Raw genomic sequence first — 18,565 nt, 5'->3', positions numbered from 1 at the left:
TCTTTCACAGCCTGAGACCAATTCATATTTTTCTCGGAGGCTTTGGATTCATTAGTTTTTACTTTGTTATTTTCTAAGTGTGTTTTGATCCTTCATAGGTCAAAGTAATTGTCTGTGGTTGGATTTTTTCTTTTGTTGTTGGCTCATTTCCCCAGCCTATAACTCATGTGGCTCTACTTCCAGGGTAGAGAGTGCACTGTCCTGAGCTTTTGAGGGTTTTTGCAGCTGTTTTCAGAGATCTGCAAGTTCTCAATTCCTTCAAGGTCTGATGAGAGGCTCTTCCTGCTCTCCTGACCTGTGTTGTGGTCTGTGGGTGGCCACAAGCTCTCTCCCCCTGTCCTGGAGCTGTGGGGAGGGTCCCCACCTGCTATGGAGGTATACTCTCTCATGCTTCTGCCCTTCTTCCTGGGACTGGGCTCAGGCTGCAATCTGGATATGACAGTGAACAAAACCAGAGTTATGCCTCAGGGATAGCAAAGAGACCTCTGCATTCTCCCTGACCCCCTTACTTTCCATTACTCAAGTACTCTAGAAGAGCTGCAGGGGGCTAGGTCTGTGCATTGGACTGGGCTTCATACTCACTCTGGGGTGGTAGAGGTCTCTTTGCTATCCCAGAGGCAGGATTCTGTGGCTTTGCCCATACTCAGATCCAGGTCACAGTCTGGGCCCCATACTGTCATAGCGGAGCAAGGGCCCTCTTCCCAGCTCCAGGACAGGGGGGGAGAGCTTGTGGTTATCCATAGGACCAGAACACAGGCCAGGAGAGCAATCAGAGCTTTTAATCACACCTTGAAGGGATTGAGTTCTGGTGCGGGGGTGGGGGGTGGGGTGGGTGGAGTGGTCCTGCAAAAAACTCAAAAGCTTGGGATAGTGCATCCTGCAAGCAGACCCTCATCTTAAAAAAAGAGTTAAAATTAAGTCCAAAGACTGGGAATATGAACAAAAGGAGAAAAAGAATATGACTATAGACAATTACTTTGGTCCTATGGAGGATTAAAATACAAACTCAGGAGATGACAAAGTCAAAGCTCTTGTATCTAAGAAAAATATGAATTGGTCTCAGGTTATGGAAGAGTTCAAAAAAGGTTTTGAAAATCACATCAGGGAAGTAGAGGAAAAATTGGGAAGAGAAATGAAAGTGATGCTGGAAAATCAAGAAAACCAACTCAGCAGCTTGGTGAAGGAATTACAAAAAATTACTGAAGAACCTATGGGTTGGAGGCCATTTTAGTAATGACCAACCCAAACTGAGGGAGATTACAAAATTTATAGCAAAGGGAGAGGAAAGAAACATATACAACAATAGTAGACAAAATCTCACACTTCCTGGGGGGCCATTTTTTTTATTTGATATCCAAGAGAACCATCCTTCTCCAGTGCTGTCTTGCCTGAGGGAGGTAGTAACCTTTTATGAGTTTAAGGGCCAGGAGGGCAGGGCAAGGCTTCCTTTCAAAGTCCAAAGGAAGACTAGTTTCATTTCTCACAATAGCAAGAAAATCAGCCTTTGACTAGGAATATAGTCATCAAAACTTACAGCAACTATTATTGTTATTGTTGTTATTATTATTATTATTATTATTATTATTATACTTTGCTATCTACCTTTTCAGTTTTCTTAGACTTGACTCCACACACTGGCCTAGGGCTGTTCCTCACAATTGACCCTCCATTTCCTGACTTTGCTGTCAGGTGCATGGGGGTATTTACACTCCTAACCTCCTACACCTCTTTGCTATTCTAGTTTCCTTCAAGACTCAGTTCAGATCTTCCCTTCTGTAGGAGGCCTTTCCTAGGCCTGCTTAAAGTTAATTTTTTCTCTCTGAGATTCTTTTCCATTTAAAATGTAAGGAAGGAAGATGGAATGAAGCCCATATTTCTTTCTTCCTTTTTTAATCTTACACTTTTCTCCCCAATCTTGCTTCTTTCCTCCCCCCCCCCACAGAAGGCAGTGTGATATGATAGTCTTTACATTGTTTCCAATGCGTTGATCAAAACTGAATGTGTTGAGAGAAAACTCATATCCTCAAGGAAAAAAAAAACATAAGAGATTGCAAAATTACATAATATACAAGACAACTTTTTTGTTTAAACTCCACAATTCCTTCCCTGGACACAGATGGTATTCTCCATCTCAGATACCCCCAAATTGTCCCTGATTGTTGCACTGAAGGAGTGAGCAAGTCCATCAAGGTGGATCATCACCCCCCCATGTTGCTGTTAGGGTGTACAGTGTTTTTCTGGTTCTGCTCATCTCGCTCAGCATCAGTTCATGCAAATCCTTCCAGGCTTCCCTGAATTCTCATCCCTCCTGGTTTCTAATAGAACAATAGTCTTCCATAACATACATATATACTATAGTTTATTAAGCCATTCCCCAGTTGATGGATATTCACTCAATTTCCAGTTCTTTGCTACCACAAACAGAACTGCTATGAATATTTTTTGTACAAGTAATGTTTTTACCCTTTTTCATCATCTCTTCAGGGTAAAGATCCAGTAGTGGTATTGCTGGATCAGAGGGTATGCACATTTTCATTGTCCTTTGGGCATCATTCCAAATTGCTCTCCAGAAAGGTTGGATGAGTTCATAGCTCCACCTTCAGTGTATTAGTGAGGGGCAGCTAGGTGGCACAAATGGATAGAGCACCTGCCCTGGAGTCAGGAGGACCTGAGTTCAAATTTGACCCCAGACACTCAATAATTGCCTAGATTTGTGACCTTGGGCAAGTCACTTAACTCCATTGTTTTAGATAAATTTAATTTAATTTTAAAATAACCCAATGTATTAGTGATTGAGATTTCCCACATCCTTTCCAGCATTGATCATTGACCTTTCTGGTCATATTGGTCAATCTGAGAGGTGTGAGGTGGTACTCCAAAGATGCTTTAATTTCTATTTCTCTAATCAGTAATGATTTAGAGCAGTTTTTCATATGACTATGGATCTCTTTGATTTCCTCATATTTAAATTGCCTCTGCATATCCTTTGACCATTTGTCATTTGGGAAAAGGCTTATTTCTTTTATAAATTTGACTCAGTTCTCTCTATATTTTAGAAATGATCCTTTGTCAGAAATATTAGTTGTAAAAATTGTTTCTCAATTTACTATATTTCTTTTGATCTTGGTTACAGTGGTTTTGTTTGTACAAAAGCTTTTTAATTTAATGTAATCAAAATTGACTAGTTTGTTTTTTAATGATGTTCTCCATCTCTTTCTTGGTCATAAACTATTTCCCTTATCATAGATCTGACAGGTTAACTATTCCTTGATCTCCTAGTTTGCTTATAATTTTGTCTTTCATGTCTAATTTCTGTACCCATTTTGAACTTATCTTGGTATAGGGTATGAGATGTTGGTCTAATCCAAGTTTCTGCTATACTGACTTTCAATTTTCCCACCAGTTTTTATTGGAAAGAGAGAGTTTTTATCCCAGAAGCTGGGCTCTTTGGGTTTATCAAACAGCAGATTATTATAATCATTTCCTGTAGTCTCTTTCACACCTAGTCTCTTCCACTGATCCCCCACTCTATTTCTTAGCCAGTATCAGATAGTTTTGATGACTTTATAGTATAATTTTAAATCTGGTAAGGCAAAGCCACCTTCTCTGGCACTTTTTTCATTAAATCCCTGGATATTCTTCACTTTTTGTTTCTCCACGTGAATTTACTTACAGTTTTTTCTAGCTCACCAAAGTAATTTTTTTGGAAGTTTGGTAAGGTACTAAACAAGTAGTTTGATTTAGGTAGAATTGTCATTTTTATTATATTAGCTCAGCCTATCCATGAGCAGTTGCTATTTTCCCAGTTATTTAAATCTGATTTTATTTGTGTGAGAAGTGTTTTATAGTTGTTTTCATAGAGTTTCTGAGTCTGCCTTGGTAGGTAGACTCCCAAGTATTTTATATTGTCTGATGTTATTTTAAACAAGATTTCTCTTTCTAGCTCTTGCTGCTCTATCTTGCTAGTAAGATATAGAAATGCTAAGGATTTTTGTGGGTTTATTTTATATCCTGGTACTTTGCTAAAGTTGCTAATTGTTTCTAGTAGTTTCTTAAATTTTTTTTTTAAGAATTCTCTAGGTATACATCATGTCATCTACAGTGAGAGTTTTCTTTCTTCCTTCCGAGTTCTAAGTCCTCCAATTTCTTTTTCTTCTTTTATTGCTGAAGCTAACGTTTCTAACACGATATTAAAGAGTAGTGGTAATAATGGGCATCCTTGTTTTAACCCCTAATATTACTGGGAATTCTTCTAGCTCATCCCCATTGCATACAATGTTTGTTGATGGTTTCAGATAGATGCTGCTTCTCATTTTAAGGAACAATCTATTTATTCCTATGCTCTCTAGTGTTTTTAGTAGGAATAGGTGCTATATTTTATTGAAGATGAAACCCATATTTCTCTCAAACTCCCAACATACCCCCTCTACAACAATTTTCAAAAATATACCAAATTCTGAGTGGGAAACCCACAAAAAGTTACAGTAAGTCATTCTTTTCCAGCCTAAGGCAGTTAAGGCAGACAGAAAGAGAGGTCTGCGGACACTAGGGTATAGGCTGGGTGCAACAGATGCAGCACTGGTTGTGTAATGGTTCCAGTGGTAGAGGTCTGCTGAATATCTGAAAAGAAAGACATCCTGGGGATCAGAAAGACATTCTGAGATGAGAACCAGGGTTGAGCTCCATTTTGCTCCTCTGGTTTTTTGTTTGTTTTTTGTTTGTCTTGTTTTTCTCTATGGAAGAGAGGAACAATTGCAGTTGCAAGGGAGCAGGGGCTTTATCCTTGGGTCATGAGCTGAACACAAATCAGGACAGTGACCAGACTTCTCCCTGGACCACTGCACATTGGAAGCATCAAAAAGTTATAGGCCTTAGATCTAGCTGGAAAAGTAGCAAAAGCTCAAGTCAGACATACTCCCAGAGGGGAGCAGAGCGCAATTCAGGAAAGTCTAAAGTCAGAAAGGAGGCTGAAAGAACGAGCCAACAATGAATCTGATCACAAAGAGCTACCCTGGGGACAGGAAACCTCAAGACATAAACTCAGAAGGCAATAGCTTGAAACCATCTACAGACAAAACCTCAAAGAAAAATACAAATTGGAGAAAAATCCAGCATGAATTCCAAGCAGAAATGAAGAGAGATGGGGCAGCTAGGTGGCATAGTGGATAAAGCACTGGCCTTGGAGTCAGGAGTACCTGGGTTCAAATCTGGTCTCAGACACTTAATAATTACCTAGCTGTGTGGCCTTGGGCAAGCCACTTAACCCCATTTGCCTTGCAAAAAAAAAAAAAAGAAATGAAGAGAGATTAAAAAAGGGGGAAAATATTTTAAATATCAGATAGGATCGGTTGGGGAAAAATGAAAACTATGTTTAAAAATTATTAAAAGAAAATTAATAGCATGGTAAAAATAAAAATTATTAAAATAAAATTGATAGCATGGTAAAAGAGACACAAACCAAAACTAAAGGAAATAATTCCTTTAAAATCAGAGTTAGCCAAATGGTAAAAGGGGTATCAAAAAATACTGAAAAAAAATAAGTCCTAAAAATCAGACTAGATCAAATGGAAGCCAGTGATTCCTTGAGGCATTGAAGAAACAATTATACGAAATCAAAGATGAAAAAATGTGTGTGTGTGTGTGTGTGGTGGGGGAGATGTGAAGTATTGGAAAAATAGATTGAAGAGAGATAATTTAAGGATTTTTGGACTACATGAAAGCCAGAATCCTCACAAACCTTAACATCATGTTTCAAGCAATTATAAAAGAAAACTGCCAGATATCATAGAATCAGAGGGCAAAGTACAAATTAAAGGAGTCCACTAGTCATGTGAAAGAGATCCCAGGAATATTGTAGCCAAATTCCAGAACTCCCAAGTCAAAGAGAAAATACTGCAAGGATCCAGAAAGAATTCAAGGACTGTGGAGTCAGAGTTAGGATCACACAAAAGTTAGCAGTTACTGCATTAAAGGAGCAAAAAGCTTGGAATATTATATTGTAGAAGTCAAATGAGGTAGAATTACAACCAAGGACAACCTACCCAGGAAAACTCAGCAAAGGGGTGAGGGAGGGGAAGGAAACTGGACATTTAATGAAGGAGAAAATTATCAGGCATTCTTAAAAAAAAGACCAGAGACGAATAGAAAAGTTGACATTTAAACATATAACCTCTCAGAACTTGGCGGTTAAAAAGAGTCTACATATATAGACTGTGGGCTTTGGAGTGATTCTATGAGATTGGGATGTTTTCAAAAGAAGAATGGAAAAAGAAGAGAAAAGGAAAGGAGAGGAAGAATGGGGAAATATTTATTTTGCATAAAAGAGGCATAGGAGGAAAATTAAACAATAGAAGATTGAGTGGGAGGAGTAAGGAACAACATTTGAATTCTAGTCTCATTTAAACAGGTTCAAAGAGCACATGCACTCAATTGGAAGGAGGGGAATGGATTTAGAGAAAGCTTGAGGGGCTAGATTAAGGGAGGCAGTGGTCAGAAGCAAAGGAGTCTTTGGAGGAGGGGATGGTATAAAAAAATAGAAGATAAAAGGATAAGACGAAATACACAGAATCACACACATGATTCTGAATGTGATTGGGATGAACAGAAGTGGAGAGCAGAGGGTTTAGAAAACAAAATCCAACAATATCAGTATACAAGAAACACTTGAAATAGATACAATAGATAAAATAAGGGGCTGGAGTAGAATCTTTTTAGTTGAAATAAAAAAGGCAGATAGCAATCATGATTTCCGGTAAAAGCAAAAGCAAAAATATATCTGATTAAAGGAGAGATAGTTAAGGAAACTACATTTTCCTAAAATGTACTAAAGACTATGAATTAATAGCATAACTGAATATGCTGCAAATGGCATAGCATTCAAAAAAAATTAAATGAATTGCAAGGGAAATAGACAGTGAGATTATATTAGTGGGTGGGTAGGGTATCAATTTATTCCTTTCAGATATAGGTAAATCCAAATCTAAATAAGAAATCATGTTCCCAGTTTAACCTTATCTTGGTATAAATGGTGTGAGATATTGGTGTATACCTAATTTTTATCGTACGTCGAGCTTTTCCCCCAGAACTTGAACCTTTGGATTTATCAAATACTAGATTGCTATGGTCATTTACTAATGTATATTCCACTTGCTCCATCACTCTATTCTTAGCCAATATGAGACTGTTTTGATTATTATTGCTTTGTAATATAGTTTGAGGATCTGATACTGCTAGGTTGTCTTCCTCTACATTTTTTTTCATTAATTCCCTTGAAATTCTTTTTTTTTAAATTGTTATTTTGTTTTTCCAATTTAATGCTATGGTTGTTTTTCAGCATTCATCCATTTGCAAATTTATATTATATATTTTTCTACCATCTTCCCTTTTCTTCTCCCTCCCCTATGAAGCAACAGACTGGTAAAAGTTGTACATGTAAATTTCTGTTTAACATATTTACATATTAGTTATTTTGTGTAAGAGGAATTAGGATTAAGGGAAAAGAAAGAAAACCATGAGATAGGAAAGGAAAACATAAAAGGAGTTTTAAAAAAAAGTGAACATAGTATATATTCAGATTCTGTGGGTTTTGGGGTTTTTTTTTTGTTTTTCCTTTGGATGTGGTTGATATTGTCTGTAACAGATCTTCCAGGATTGTCCTAGATCTCTGAACTGCTGAGAGGAGTTGCATCTGTCATAGTTGATCAGCTCACATAATGTTGTTGTTCATGTGTACAATGTTCTCTTTGTTCTTCATCATCATATATGGAACTTTTTCCATTTTTCATGATTTCTTTTGGATATAGACCTAATACTGGTATTGCTGGGTCAAAGAGTATGATCAGTTTTATTGATCTTTGAGCAGGGTTCTGGATCCCTTGAAATTCTTTTTTTTTTTTTTAGTTTTTGCTAGGCGATGGGTTAAGTGGTTTGCCCAAGGCCACACAGCTAGGTAATTATTAAGTGTCTGAGGCCGGATTTGAACTCAGGTACTCCTGACTCCAGGGCCGGTTCTCTATCCATTGCGCCACCTAGCTGCCCCTTGAAATTCTTGATCTATTTTTTTCTAGCTCTATAAGATGAAGTGGCACACAATAAATAAATTAATTTGAGTAGAATTGTGATTTGTATTATTTTGACTCAGTCTACCCATGAGCAATTAATTTTTTCCCCAAAGGTCTATTTGTTTTATTTAGTTTTTTACAACTTTTTGTATTTTGTTGTTTTTAATATATTTTACTTCATCAAATATTTCTCAATTACCTGTAAAAAATTTAACTTTAGTCTTTTAAATTTTTGAGTTCTACATTCTTATAACCATGTTGCAAAAGAAAGCACAGATTTAAAAAACAAACTAGAAAAATAAGGTTTAAATTGTCCATATAGAAACTATATCTGATCACTTGCTGTCTTCAATGAAAGGGGAGGGAAAAAATGTGGAACTCAAAATCTTACAAAAAATGAATGTCAAAGGTCAGCTAGGTGGTGCAGTGGATAGAACACCAGCTCTAGAGTCAGGAGGACCTGAGTTCAAATCCAGGCTCTGATACTTAATAATTGACTAGCTGTGTGACCTTGGACAAGTCACTTAATCCCATTGCCTTAAATAAATAAAAAATTTTTTAAAAATGAATGTCAAAAATTGTCTTTACATGTAATTGGAAAAAATATTAAAAAATAAAGTTTTACAAGTATGCTTTGATCTGCCTTCAGACTCTATCACTTCTTTCTCTGGAAGTGAATAGCATTTTTAATCATAAGTCCTTTGGAATTGTCTCGGTTTGTTGTATTGATCAGAATAGCTCAGTCATTCACAGTTGATCATTGTACAACATTGCTGTTACAATGTTTTACTGGTTCTGCTCACTTCTCTTTGCATAAATTCATGTCTTCCCAGGGTTTTTGGAAGCCATCCTGCTCATCATTTCATATAGGACAACTCGTGCAGCCATTCCCCATCTGATGGGGATGCCACTCAATTTCCAATTCTTTGCCACCTTAAAAAAGAGTTACTGTAATTATTTTTGTACATATAGGTTCTTTTTTCTTTTTCCTTACTCTCTTTGGGGTATAGTAGTGATATGGTTTTACAGTCCTTTGGGCATAGTTCCAAATTGTTCTCCAGAATGGTTGGACCAGTTCACAATTTACAATCATATGTTAGTGTCTCACTTTTCTCACATTCTCTCCAGTATTGATCATTTTTCTTTTCTACCATGTTAGCCAGTCTGATAGGCATAAAGTAGTACTTCAGGGTTGTGTCAGTTTACATTTTTCTAATAGAGATTTTTAGAACATTTTTTCATACGACTTTATATAGCTTTGATTTCTTCTGAAAACTGCCTATTCATATCTTTTGACCATTGATTACTTGGGGAATGACCTATAGTCTTTTTAAATTTAACTCATTTCTCTAGGTATTTATCAGAGAAACTTGTAAAAAAATTTTCCCTCAGTTTCCTGTTCTCCTTTAAATCTTGGTTGCATTGGTTTTGTTTGTGCACAAATTATCAAATTTGATGTAATTGAAATTATCCATTTTCCATCCTGTAATGATACCCTGGTCACAAACCTTTCCAGCTGACCTCCTAAGTTATTTTAGACTGGAAAAATGTGTCACCTCCACATTTTGTTGTCTCTGCCACAATAGAATTTTATTTGAGGTCTTATTTTGAAGTTGTATCCTATCTACCATTTTGGCTCTGCCCCTCTAAATACTTTATCACTTTGTGACTTCATGAAGTCCCATTGGTCCAGGTATCACTTTGTGCATCTGACTCTCAGATCTATATCTGGTTCTAACCTCTCTCCTGAGACCAGTACTGCCCACCAAAGACATTCCAAACTCAATATATCCCTGATAGAACTCATAATCATTCAACCCTCCCAACCCATCCCCCTTTCAAATGAAGTTATTTCAAGATTAGCCTCCATCTTTCTAGCTGCCCAAGGTCACAACCATGAATCCTCCTCATCTCCTCACTATCCTTTACCCCCTTTCAGTCAGGTTCTAAGTCTTGGCCATCTACCTGCATAGCACGGCTGCCACTTATCTCCCTGGGTCGACCCCTTTGCCTCTCCCCCTGGACTCCTGGCTTCATGCAAGGACATGCTCTCCATCTTTTGTTTCTGTGCTCAGCTCCTGAGCCGCCACCTCCAAAAGGAGACCCTTGAGATTCCCTCCTTGAGGAGCTGCCCCATGCCTTCCCTTGCATTTCCTGGGTGTGCGTGATTTCTCTCTGATAGAGTGTCCAAAGGGGATTTAGCTATTTCTAGCCAGGGCTGGTTTCCTCAGCACTTGGCCCAATGCTGTGAGTATCTGCCTAACCAAAACTGGGACTTGAAAGAATAAATAATGTGTGTATTTTCCTTCCAGGTACAGAGGTCTATTGCCTTGGTACACCATCAATCTTGACTTGCCCCCGTACAAGCGATGGCAGGAGGTCACCACAGTCCTGTCACCAGGGGTATGAGAACCTTCCATGCTAATTCTTCACAGTTGTATATAGTTTTTAAAGTAAAGTAGAACATTGCATTAACTTGTTTAGCAACTATGTGAAGACTACTTTTGAGGGGGGGGCATAGTTCCATTTTTTGTGAGCCCATTCCTGATCTGATGTTTTAAATCAGCCTTTGGAGACCTGGATTCAGCTAGGCCTCAGACTTAGTGAGAGACTTGGGGCTGTGGTCTTGTTCAGAAGTCAGTCACCTTTTCTTTGAGGGATTAGAAAGGATTTTGTAGGAAAAATGAATTGATGGAGCCTTGGTCTCCATGAGGTCCAGGGAAAAGAGTACCTGATGTGGTGTTTGAGATGGATTGAGGTTTTTACCTGGCCTTGGGACTTACAACTTGTGTGTCTCTTCCCTTTCTGGAGTTTCAATTATCCCATGACAAAAGCAGAAAACTGCTCAAGGTGTCTACACCTGTGTCCCAACTGCTCAAGGTGTCTACACCTGTGTCCCCCTCATGGGAACAGGACATGATCATGTTGTCCCAGCAGAGAAATTCCTAGGATTCGCCTGGGAGTGGGTTTGTCTTTTCCTCTGTGGGCTGGGCTATTTGTGGACAAAGATATTGGTCCTTCTTCTGACTGATGCCCTCCAGGACTTGCTTGTCCTTTGGACCATGAGGAAGCCTGCTGGGGCATCCAGGGACCTTGACTGGGGGTATCGTGAAACTGGTTTTGGAAAAGCAGCTCTCTGGTTCAGTTGCCTCATTTATAGATAAGGAAACTGAGGCCCCAAGGGAGGAGGCACAAGGAGTAGGGACAGGGTGGGAATGGGACCCCAAGGGCCTCGAACACAGGAGGAGGAGGATGGACACTTTCCTTGGAGCCAGAGGATCAGGGTTCAAGGAAGGACTCTGCCCTCTTGGAAACTGTTCCCTGGGGAGGGGGGGGGAGTCCCCACACCTTTTAACTCTGATCAAGGGACCTGCTTGCTCATCCTCACCCTGCTGGGGCTACAGATCCAGTAAAAGAACTGTGAAAGTCACTTTGGAGCATCAGCAGCTCCTCCTGCCTGGGCTTGGCCCCTGCCTTCAGACTCCCTGGCCCTCTGCTTGGGTTTTCTTCCAGTCCTTCACATCGTGCACAAAGACAAGATGCCTGGATGTTCTTGACATTCCCAGAAGCCTCAAGGATGGCTTCACAAGAGCAGCCAGCCTTCTTGGGCCGGTTTCTGCTTGTCTGATGGCCCTCAGCTCTCTCTGGGTGTGTTTGTGTTGGGAGAGAAGAGATCAGAGTAATCCAGGAAATGGAATTTTAAAGATCCAGTTAGGTATAGAAAGCTTATCTGTCATCCAGAATCCTCCTCAGACACAAATTACAACTTAATTTGTGGAGTAGTCAAAACCCTTGGAGAGGGTTTTGGAGGCAGAGTTTAGATCTTTAGATCCTGGCTCTTCCTCTTGAACCGATGGCATCTCCCTTTGAACTTCAGTTTGCCAAAGTGTAAAATGGGGGGCTTGGACCAAGAGACTCATGAGAGCCTTTCCAGCTCAAAGTTGATGGTCCTCTTGTTGGCTTGTATCCTGGGAACCGTTAAGGTTTCTGATGTCAGCACCCTATAATTTTTGCCTCCTGCTTTCTGATTGGTGCATTTGTTTGTTTTTCCAGCTCCGTACTATTGTGCAGAATGTGAAGGATGTAGTGAATGCCTTCTCTCCTACTGGAAGAATTATGAAGATGGTGGATGAACGCTTGGTAAGAATTTTTATTGTCCAAAACAATCTTTATGTAGGTACAAATGTGTGCATCTCTATGTATGGATTGGTGGTATCTGTCATTCACTTAAGGGGAAGATTGACCCATCTCTTCTGGGATGGAGGCAAGATGGGGGAGGGAGGGGAGGCTGGACAAATTCTGTCTTGCCACACTCAAGGGGTGGGGGTAAGCACTATTAGAATGCCTAGTCTATTTTACTACCCAAAGGAACACCATTATCTCTTGGCTCCCAGGACTTTTCATTGTGTTGAACCCTTATCTCTCTCTCTACTCCTACCCCTGCTTTTATTCTAGTGGACTTCTAGGAGCTCTCCCTTCCCATTCTCAGCTCCCCTATCTTCCACCATCATCCCCTTCTTCTACCCCTAGGGATAGACCCCCTTCATCTTTCATTTCACTGCTGAGTCTTTCACTCCATGATGGAGAACTCTGAAAGGTCCTGGCCTAAACCTTTCCTGCCACCATGGCAAGCATATCCTTCCTCCTCTCTGGTCCGTCCATGTCCTTCCCATCCCTTAGTATTTGGCCCCACCTCTCTTTTCCTCTGTCCATAGCCTCAGTCCCAGGTTCCCCATTTCATTCTACCCATTACTCTGCCCTCAAGTCCTTTGCCCTTCCTCCATCCTACCTTTCCTGGTCTCTGGGAGTACTTGTGCCTTGCCCAACCTCAGCCTTGAGGCTCTTCCACCCTTACTCTCAGGCTGCCAACTTTGAGAAAGTCATCCTAAGAAAATCCAATGCAAATAGATGGTGTCTCATCTCAACAAGTCCTGCCTTCTACACTCTTTCCCTGATTCCCCACAGTAACTGTTCTACCCATTCACTTTTCTTCTCAAGCATCCCAAGGTGTTCCCTCACCCCAAACACAAACAGGGCTTTCACCTCTTTCTTCACCGAGAAAATAGACCAATAGGGATATGGTTTTTGTCTCCTCTACCTTTCCAAACCCCTTCATCATCTGACACTTTTCTTTCCCCTCTTTGTCTGGTGAAGAAAGGAGATGGTCTTCTCCTTGCTCATATCATCATCTCCAGACATGTTCATTCCCCTCTTCAGCCCCTCCTCCAATGGATTGTCCCTACCACCATTCCCTTTCTCTTCAAGCTCTCCCTGATTTCCCTCACAATTTTTAGCCCTGACTTTGGAAGAAACTTGGAACTCTCCTGCTGTTCTTAAGAGAGCAAAGCATTAAAATCAACATTTCTTTTTTATTCATTTATTTTTATGTACATAGAATTTTTTTTTTAGGTTTTTGGCAAGGCAAATGGGGTTAAGTGGCTTGCCCAAGGCCACACAGCTAGGTAATTATTAAGTGTCTGAGACCGGATTTGAACCCAGGTACTCCTGACTCCAAGGCCGGTGCTTTATCCATTACGCCACCTAGCCACCCCACTGTACATAGAATTTTATTTTTTCAATTATATATAAATTTAGTTTTCAGTATTCATTTTTTTTTTAGGATTTTGCAAGGCAAATGGGGTTAAGTGGCTTGCCCAAGGCCACACAGCTAGGTAAATATTAAGTGTCTGAGGTTGGATTTGAACTCAGGTTCTCCTGACTCCAGGGCCAGTGCTCTATCCACTGTGCCACCTAGCCGCCCCATCAGTATTCATTTTTCATAAGATTTTGAGTTCCACAGTTTTCTCCCCTGCCCTTCCCCAAGATGGCAAACGATCTGATGTGGGTGGTTCATGTGCAGTTCTGGTACACAAATTTCCACATTAATTGTGTTACGAAAGAAATAAGAACTAAAGAGAGGAAAAGGGGAAAAACCACACAAAAAAAACCCAAAGAAAGTGAAAACAGTCTGTTTCTAACTGTCTTCAGATTCCATAGTTTCATATTTTCTGAATGGGTTGGCATTTTTCATCATGAGTCTTGGATTGCTGCCTTCCTGAGAAGAGCGAAATCTCTCATAGTTGACCTCTGCACAGTGTTGTTTCTGTATCCAGTATTCTTCTGGTTCTTTTCACTTCACTTTGCATCAGTTCAAAGCTTACATCTTTCTAGAGTTTTCTGAAATCCACCTGCTCAACTTTTCTTACAAGCCCAGTAGGATTCCATTGCATTCATATATAGCACAGATTGTTCGTCCATCCCTAACCAATGGGCAGTTCCTCGGTTTCCAATTAAAACCAACTTTAATAGAGATTGAAGAACAGCTGAACATTCACTGTTTTTCCCACCCAGGACCAGTCAGTGATTTCTGTGCCTTCTGGGAAAAATTCTGCTTTTCCCAACATTTCACTTTCAAATGAGAATGGTTAGTGTGTTTTATGTGGGGAAAATCACCCTGTGAAGAACTTGCTGATGTCTCTGCTTTCTGAATTCCAGCCCAGCATGCTTGGGAACCTTCCCTGGCCCTTTGAGGAAGAACTGAAGGGGATTGCCGATGTGTCTGGAATCCCCCTAGGTAATCCCCTGGGCTGGGACTGGGAGAGGGCTGAGGGAGAGGGGAGATGCCTTTTCTGGTGCTTTCAGTGTTTTGGAAGCCACCATCTGCTACAGTAATTTTTACATGATGCTTTGCAAATTAAGTAAAAGATCTAGGAAAAATTGTTGAAAAATCAAGGCCATCCCATCCCTAGCCAAGAACCCCCTTGCCTTCAGCCTCCCTAACAAGTGACAGCAGGCTGGTCTTTATACCTCCATGACAGGGCACTTGCTACTCTTTACTGGACAGCTTTCCAGGCTTCAAGCCTCACTTTGCCTCTGCATCCTCCTCCCATTGCCCTTGGGGGTCCTCATCAGCTTCCCGAGAACTTCCACCCACTTCCTCTGGTCTTCCTACATATATTCCTGCAATGCCTTCACTTAGCCCTCCCAGGTGGTGTGACCCTGGGGGCCCTTCATTGTCTTGATTGCTCCTCTCTTGGGGTTCTCCATCGCTTTGAGCATGGAACACCAGCCAAGGGGTGAGCAGGGCCAAGGTCAGGAGACTCCCCACCTCCTTAGCCCCGGACACCTCCTCTGAGGCAGTTCAGGTGACCTGCATCAGCCGGGTGGGGCTGCACTGCTGGGTTTACATCTATGCCCATCTGATTTTATCTCATGCTATTCAGCCTGAGATCTTTTGGCCCCTGCTCTGTGGGTGTCCTCTAGGCCTTTTTCTGAAACATGAAGCCAGGCCCTTCTGTGGATACCTCTCAGGTTGACATTGAACCTTTAATGATAAGTCTTTGGATTCCTCCCTTCCACCAGTCCCAAATCCCACCTGACCATGCTCTTTCTTTCCCTTCATCTACCCATCCATCCCATGAGGGACTGTCCAAAAGAATGACTGAAATTCAGAGAGACAGACAGAGAAGTCTGGAGTCAGGGATTGGGCCAGGAGCATGTTGTTGACCAGGGAAAGGTGGGACACCAGGGCAAGAGGAGGTCTCAGGCAGTGGGGACACATGTGACTGTGGAAGTTTTATCACCCATTACCAGTTCCAGATCCCAGATCTAGGGAGGACTGAGAGGTCATAGGGAGGTCCAGGGCAGGGTCCAGAGCAAGGAGTTGGGGCCTCATCACCAGCAGCGGCAACAGCAGCAGCCGTGGGCTCAGATTCTGGGCCCAGGACAGCGTCTTGCTTCCACCATCTAGCCGAAGCGCCAGGGAATGACCAGGCCAAGAATCCCAGACCAAGGGGATCCTGGCATTTTACTGCTCTGGACGGAAGAACTGAACAGACTGGAGCTGGTGGGCAGAGACAGGCAGCTTCTGTTCTTCTCGACCCAGATCCAAGTCCGGAGACCATAGGGCTCGCAGCCAGGGGCAACCATCAGGCTCTTCCCAGGAGCAGACTCTTGGGAACACCAAAAGTTAAAGATCCCAAGCTGTCCTTGAGAAGGAGGACCCCCCCCCCCCCAGACCTCCCCAAAGGGCCACAGAGCCCAGTCCTCACAGCATGTCCCTGGGAGAATGGGCAACAGCAAAAGAACCCCAGTACACTGAGATCTGATTGTGTATGACTCTAAAACATTCAAAAGCAGTCTCAAAGCAAAGCCAGCCTTGACTTGCAGCTCAAAGGTCTGGAAGAGATGAACTGGGAGTTGAAAATGGTTTTTATAAATGGAAAAAAAAATGAGAATTATGGAAGAAAATTGGAAAAAGGTAGAGAACCTGTCCAACATCAGCTTAATGAAAGTTAGAGTGGACCAGATTAAAGTCAATGACTCCAGGAGGCCACAGGAAACACTACAACAAAGCCAAAAGGCTAGGGAAAAAAATATAGAAGAAACTAGAATGCATCTCCTAGCAAAGACAACTGACCTAGAAAACAGATGGAAAAGAATAAATTAAGACTCATTGGATTATCTGAATGCCACAACCAAAAAGCTGTCCTGTTTCAAGAAATCTTAAAAGAGAAGTGCTCAGATCTCTTAGAACTGGAGTGCAGGGTACAGCTAGGTGGCACAGTGTATAGAGCACCAGCTCTGGAGGGGACCTGAGTACATATCTGGCCTCAGACACTTAAGAATTGCTTAGCTATGTGACCTTAGGCAAGTCACTTAACCCCACTGCCTTAAATAAATAAAAAAAACATAGAACTGGAGGGCAGAAGAGAAGTAGAGTCATGGTTGGTCCTGCCCACCCTCCGCCACCAAAGAGCTGCTGGCAGAGGTGGGCCCCTCTGGCATAACTGGGGTTGTGCCAGTGCCCTTAGATCTCTGGTCTGTTTAATAACCTGGCATATGTCTTGTCCCCCTCAGGTGAGATTCTTTCATTCAACATCTTCTATGAACTCTTCACCATGTGTACCTCCATCATAGCAGAAGATAAGAAAGGTAAGATATGTGGTGGGTGCTGGGGGTGGGGGTGGGGGTTAGGCCTGGGTGGAGAGCTGGGCTTCCTATTTCAACCTCTCCTGCCTCGGGGCAGACTCTTGCAATTCTGGCTTAAGTCAGTTATGCTCAGTTTTCCACCAGTCTTTCAGGCATTGGCATGAGCCTGGCAGTGGGTCTTTTAAGGAGCTCTCTAGCCCTAGTATGGCACCCCCAAAATCCCAGATGGGTCTGTCCCACTAAATCTTGGTGCCTTTGCCACTTATCATTCTAGCCTCTGCCATGATGGCCTTCTTTCCCCTCCCTTGGACCTCCAACAGCAAAAATAGCGCCCCCCCCCGGGGCAGCTAGGTGGCACAGTGGATGGAGCACCAGACCTGGAGTCAGGAGTACTTGAGTTCAAATTTGACATCAGACACTTAAGAATTACTTAGCTATGCGACCTTGGGCAAACCACTTATCCCCATTGCCTTGCCAAAAAAAAATGTTAAAAAAAAAACAGCCCCTAAGAACTCTCAAGGCTGAGACACTGGGGTGATTGGCCCCCTCTCGACCCTCCTCAGGAGAGGTGGGAAAGAGCTGGCTACCATCTTGGGGGTGAAGAGCACCGTGATAGATAATGGAGCCATCTCTTCCCCCTCCTCATTTAGAACTTCCCAGGTGGAACCAGTCCAACTTGGAAGCCAAAAGTAGAACCCAGCAGACATGACCCTGACCTTTACAGCCTGGCTAGCTCCACTCAGGAACCGAGGCCCTTGGATTTGGGGCCACCAGAGGACTTGCCATTGCTGTGACCTGGTGGAAAGACAGGGGCCATCATGGGTTCTAATCCTTACTCTTCCTTCTTTTCTTTCTTGAGGTCATTTATTCCATTCTAGAAATATGGACTTTGGTATCTTTCTTGGGTAAGTAAAGAAGACTGGCTTCATGGCCATTTATTCTGAGTCTCTGATTTAAGACTGGGAGGCAGCCCCAGATCTAGCCCAAAAGTTCATTAGCTTGAGGCATCAGGGCTAAGGGTCCCAGAGACTAGGCTCAGTGGAGGGGAGAGACGGGGATGGGAATAACTGTGAGCGAGGAAGAAGATGAAGGGAAGAGAAGAGCTGCAGCCAGGCCAGGGCCCTCCCTGTCTCCCCACACCGCCCCTCCCCAGCCATGTTCAGGCCACTTCCCGGGGGTCTCCCCTTCAAGAGGACATCCCTTGCCTGTGGTCCTCAGACCACTGAGGTTGGAGTGCCCAGGTCTCCTTGGATGTGTCTTCCTGCCATGGGGCTATGTCTTTGCAGGTGGAACATAAACAATAACACCTGGACTGTGACAGAAAATCTGAAATCGATATCGGTGAATCTGGATTTCCAGAAGAACAACCAGACAGTCTTCAAAGCTACTTCATTTGCAGGCTACGTGGGCTCGCTAACAGGCATGAAGCCAGTGAGGAGCCTCTCTTTCTGGGCTCGGGGGGCATGCCCCCAGTGGCCCCTGGCAGCCTTGGGGAGAGGGAGTGAAGCTGCAGCTTGAGAGTGGTCCTCCCATGAGGCCCTGGCCCTGCTCCTGCCGCTGACCCCCAGACTGCT

The 18,565-nt window shown here is 42.3% G+C and overlaps 1 protein-coding gene across 4 annotated transcripts in view; it reads left to right on the top strand.

Moving 5' to 3' along the window:
* Positions 1-18,565, top strand: part of ASAH1 (N-acylsphingosine amidohydrolase 1) — a 48,316-nt gene that overhangs the window by 18,424 nt on the left and 11,327 nt on the right. For all 4 annotated transcript variants that reach the window (XR_012476828.1, XR_012476827.1, XR_012476826.1 and 1 more), the window contains exons 3-8: positions 10,373-10,463; positions 12,114-12,200; positions 14,556-14,634; positions 16,920-16,994; positions 17,851-17,896; positions 18,278-18,422. Coding sequence is in view for 1 of the 4 variants with exons in the window: in XM_074228226.1 (XP_074084327.1) it covers positions 10,373-10,463; positions 12,114-12,200; positions 14,556-14,634; positions 16,920-16,994; positions 17,851-17,896; positions 18,278-18,422 (523 nt within the window). In the remaining 3 variants the exon portion in view is untranslated. The remainder of the gene's footprint in view (positions 1-10,372; positions 10,464-12,113; positions 12,201-14,555; positions 14,635-16,919; positions 16,995-17,850; positions 17,897-18,277; positions 18,423-18,565) is intronic.

This window comes from Macrotis lagotis, chromosome 3, assembly GCF_037893015.1.
Source record: "Macrotis lagotis isolate mMagLag1 chromosome 3, bilby.v1.9.chrom.fasta, whole genome shotgun sequence".
In the NCBI taxonomy this organism is placed as follows: domain Eukaryota; kingdom Metazoa; phylum Chordata; class Mammalia; order Peramelemorphia; family Peramelidae; genus Macrotis; species Macrotis lagotis.
Note: the sequence above shows the minus strand (reverse complement) of the source record. Positions and strands in the feature narration are given on the sequence as shown.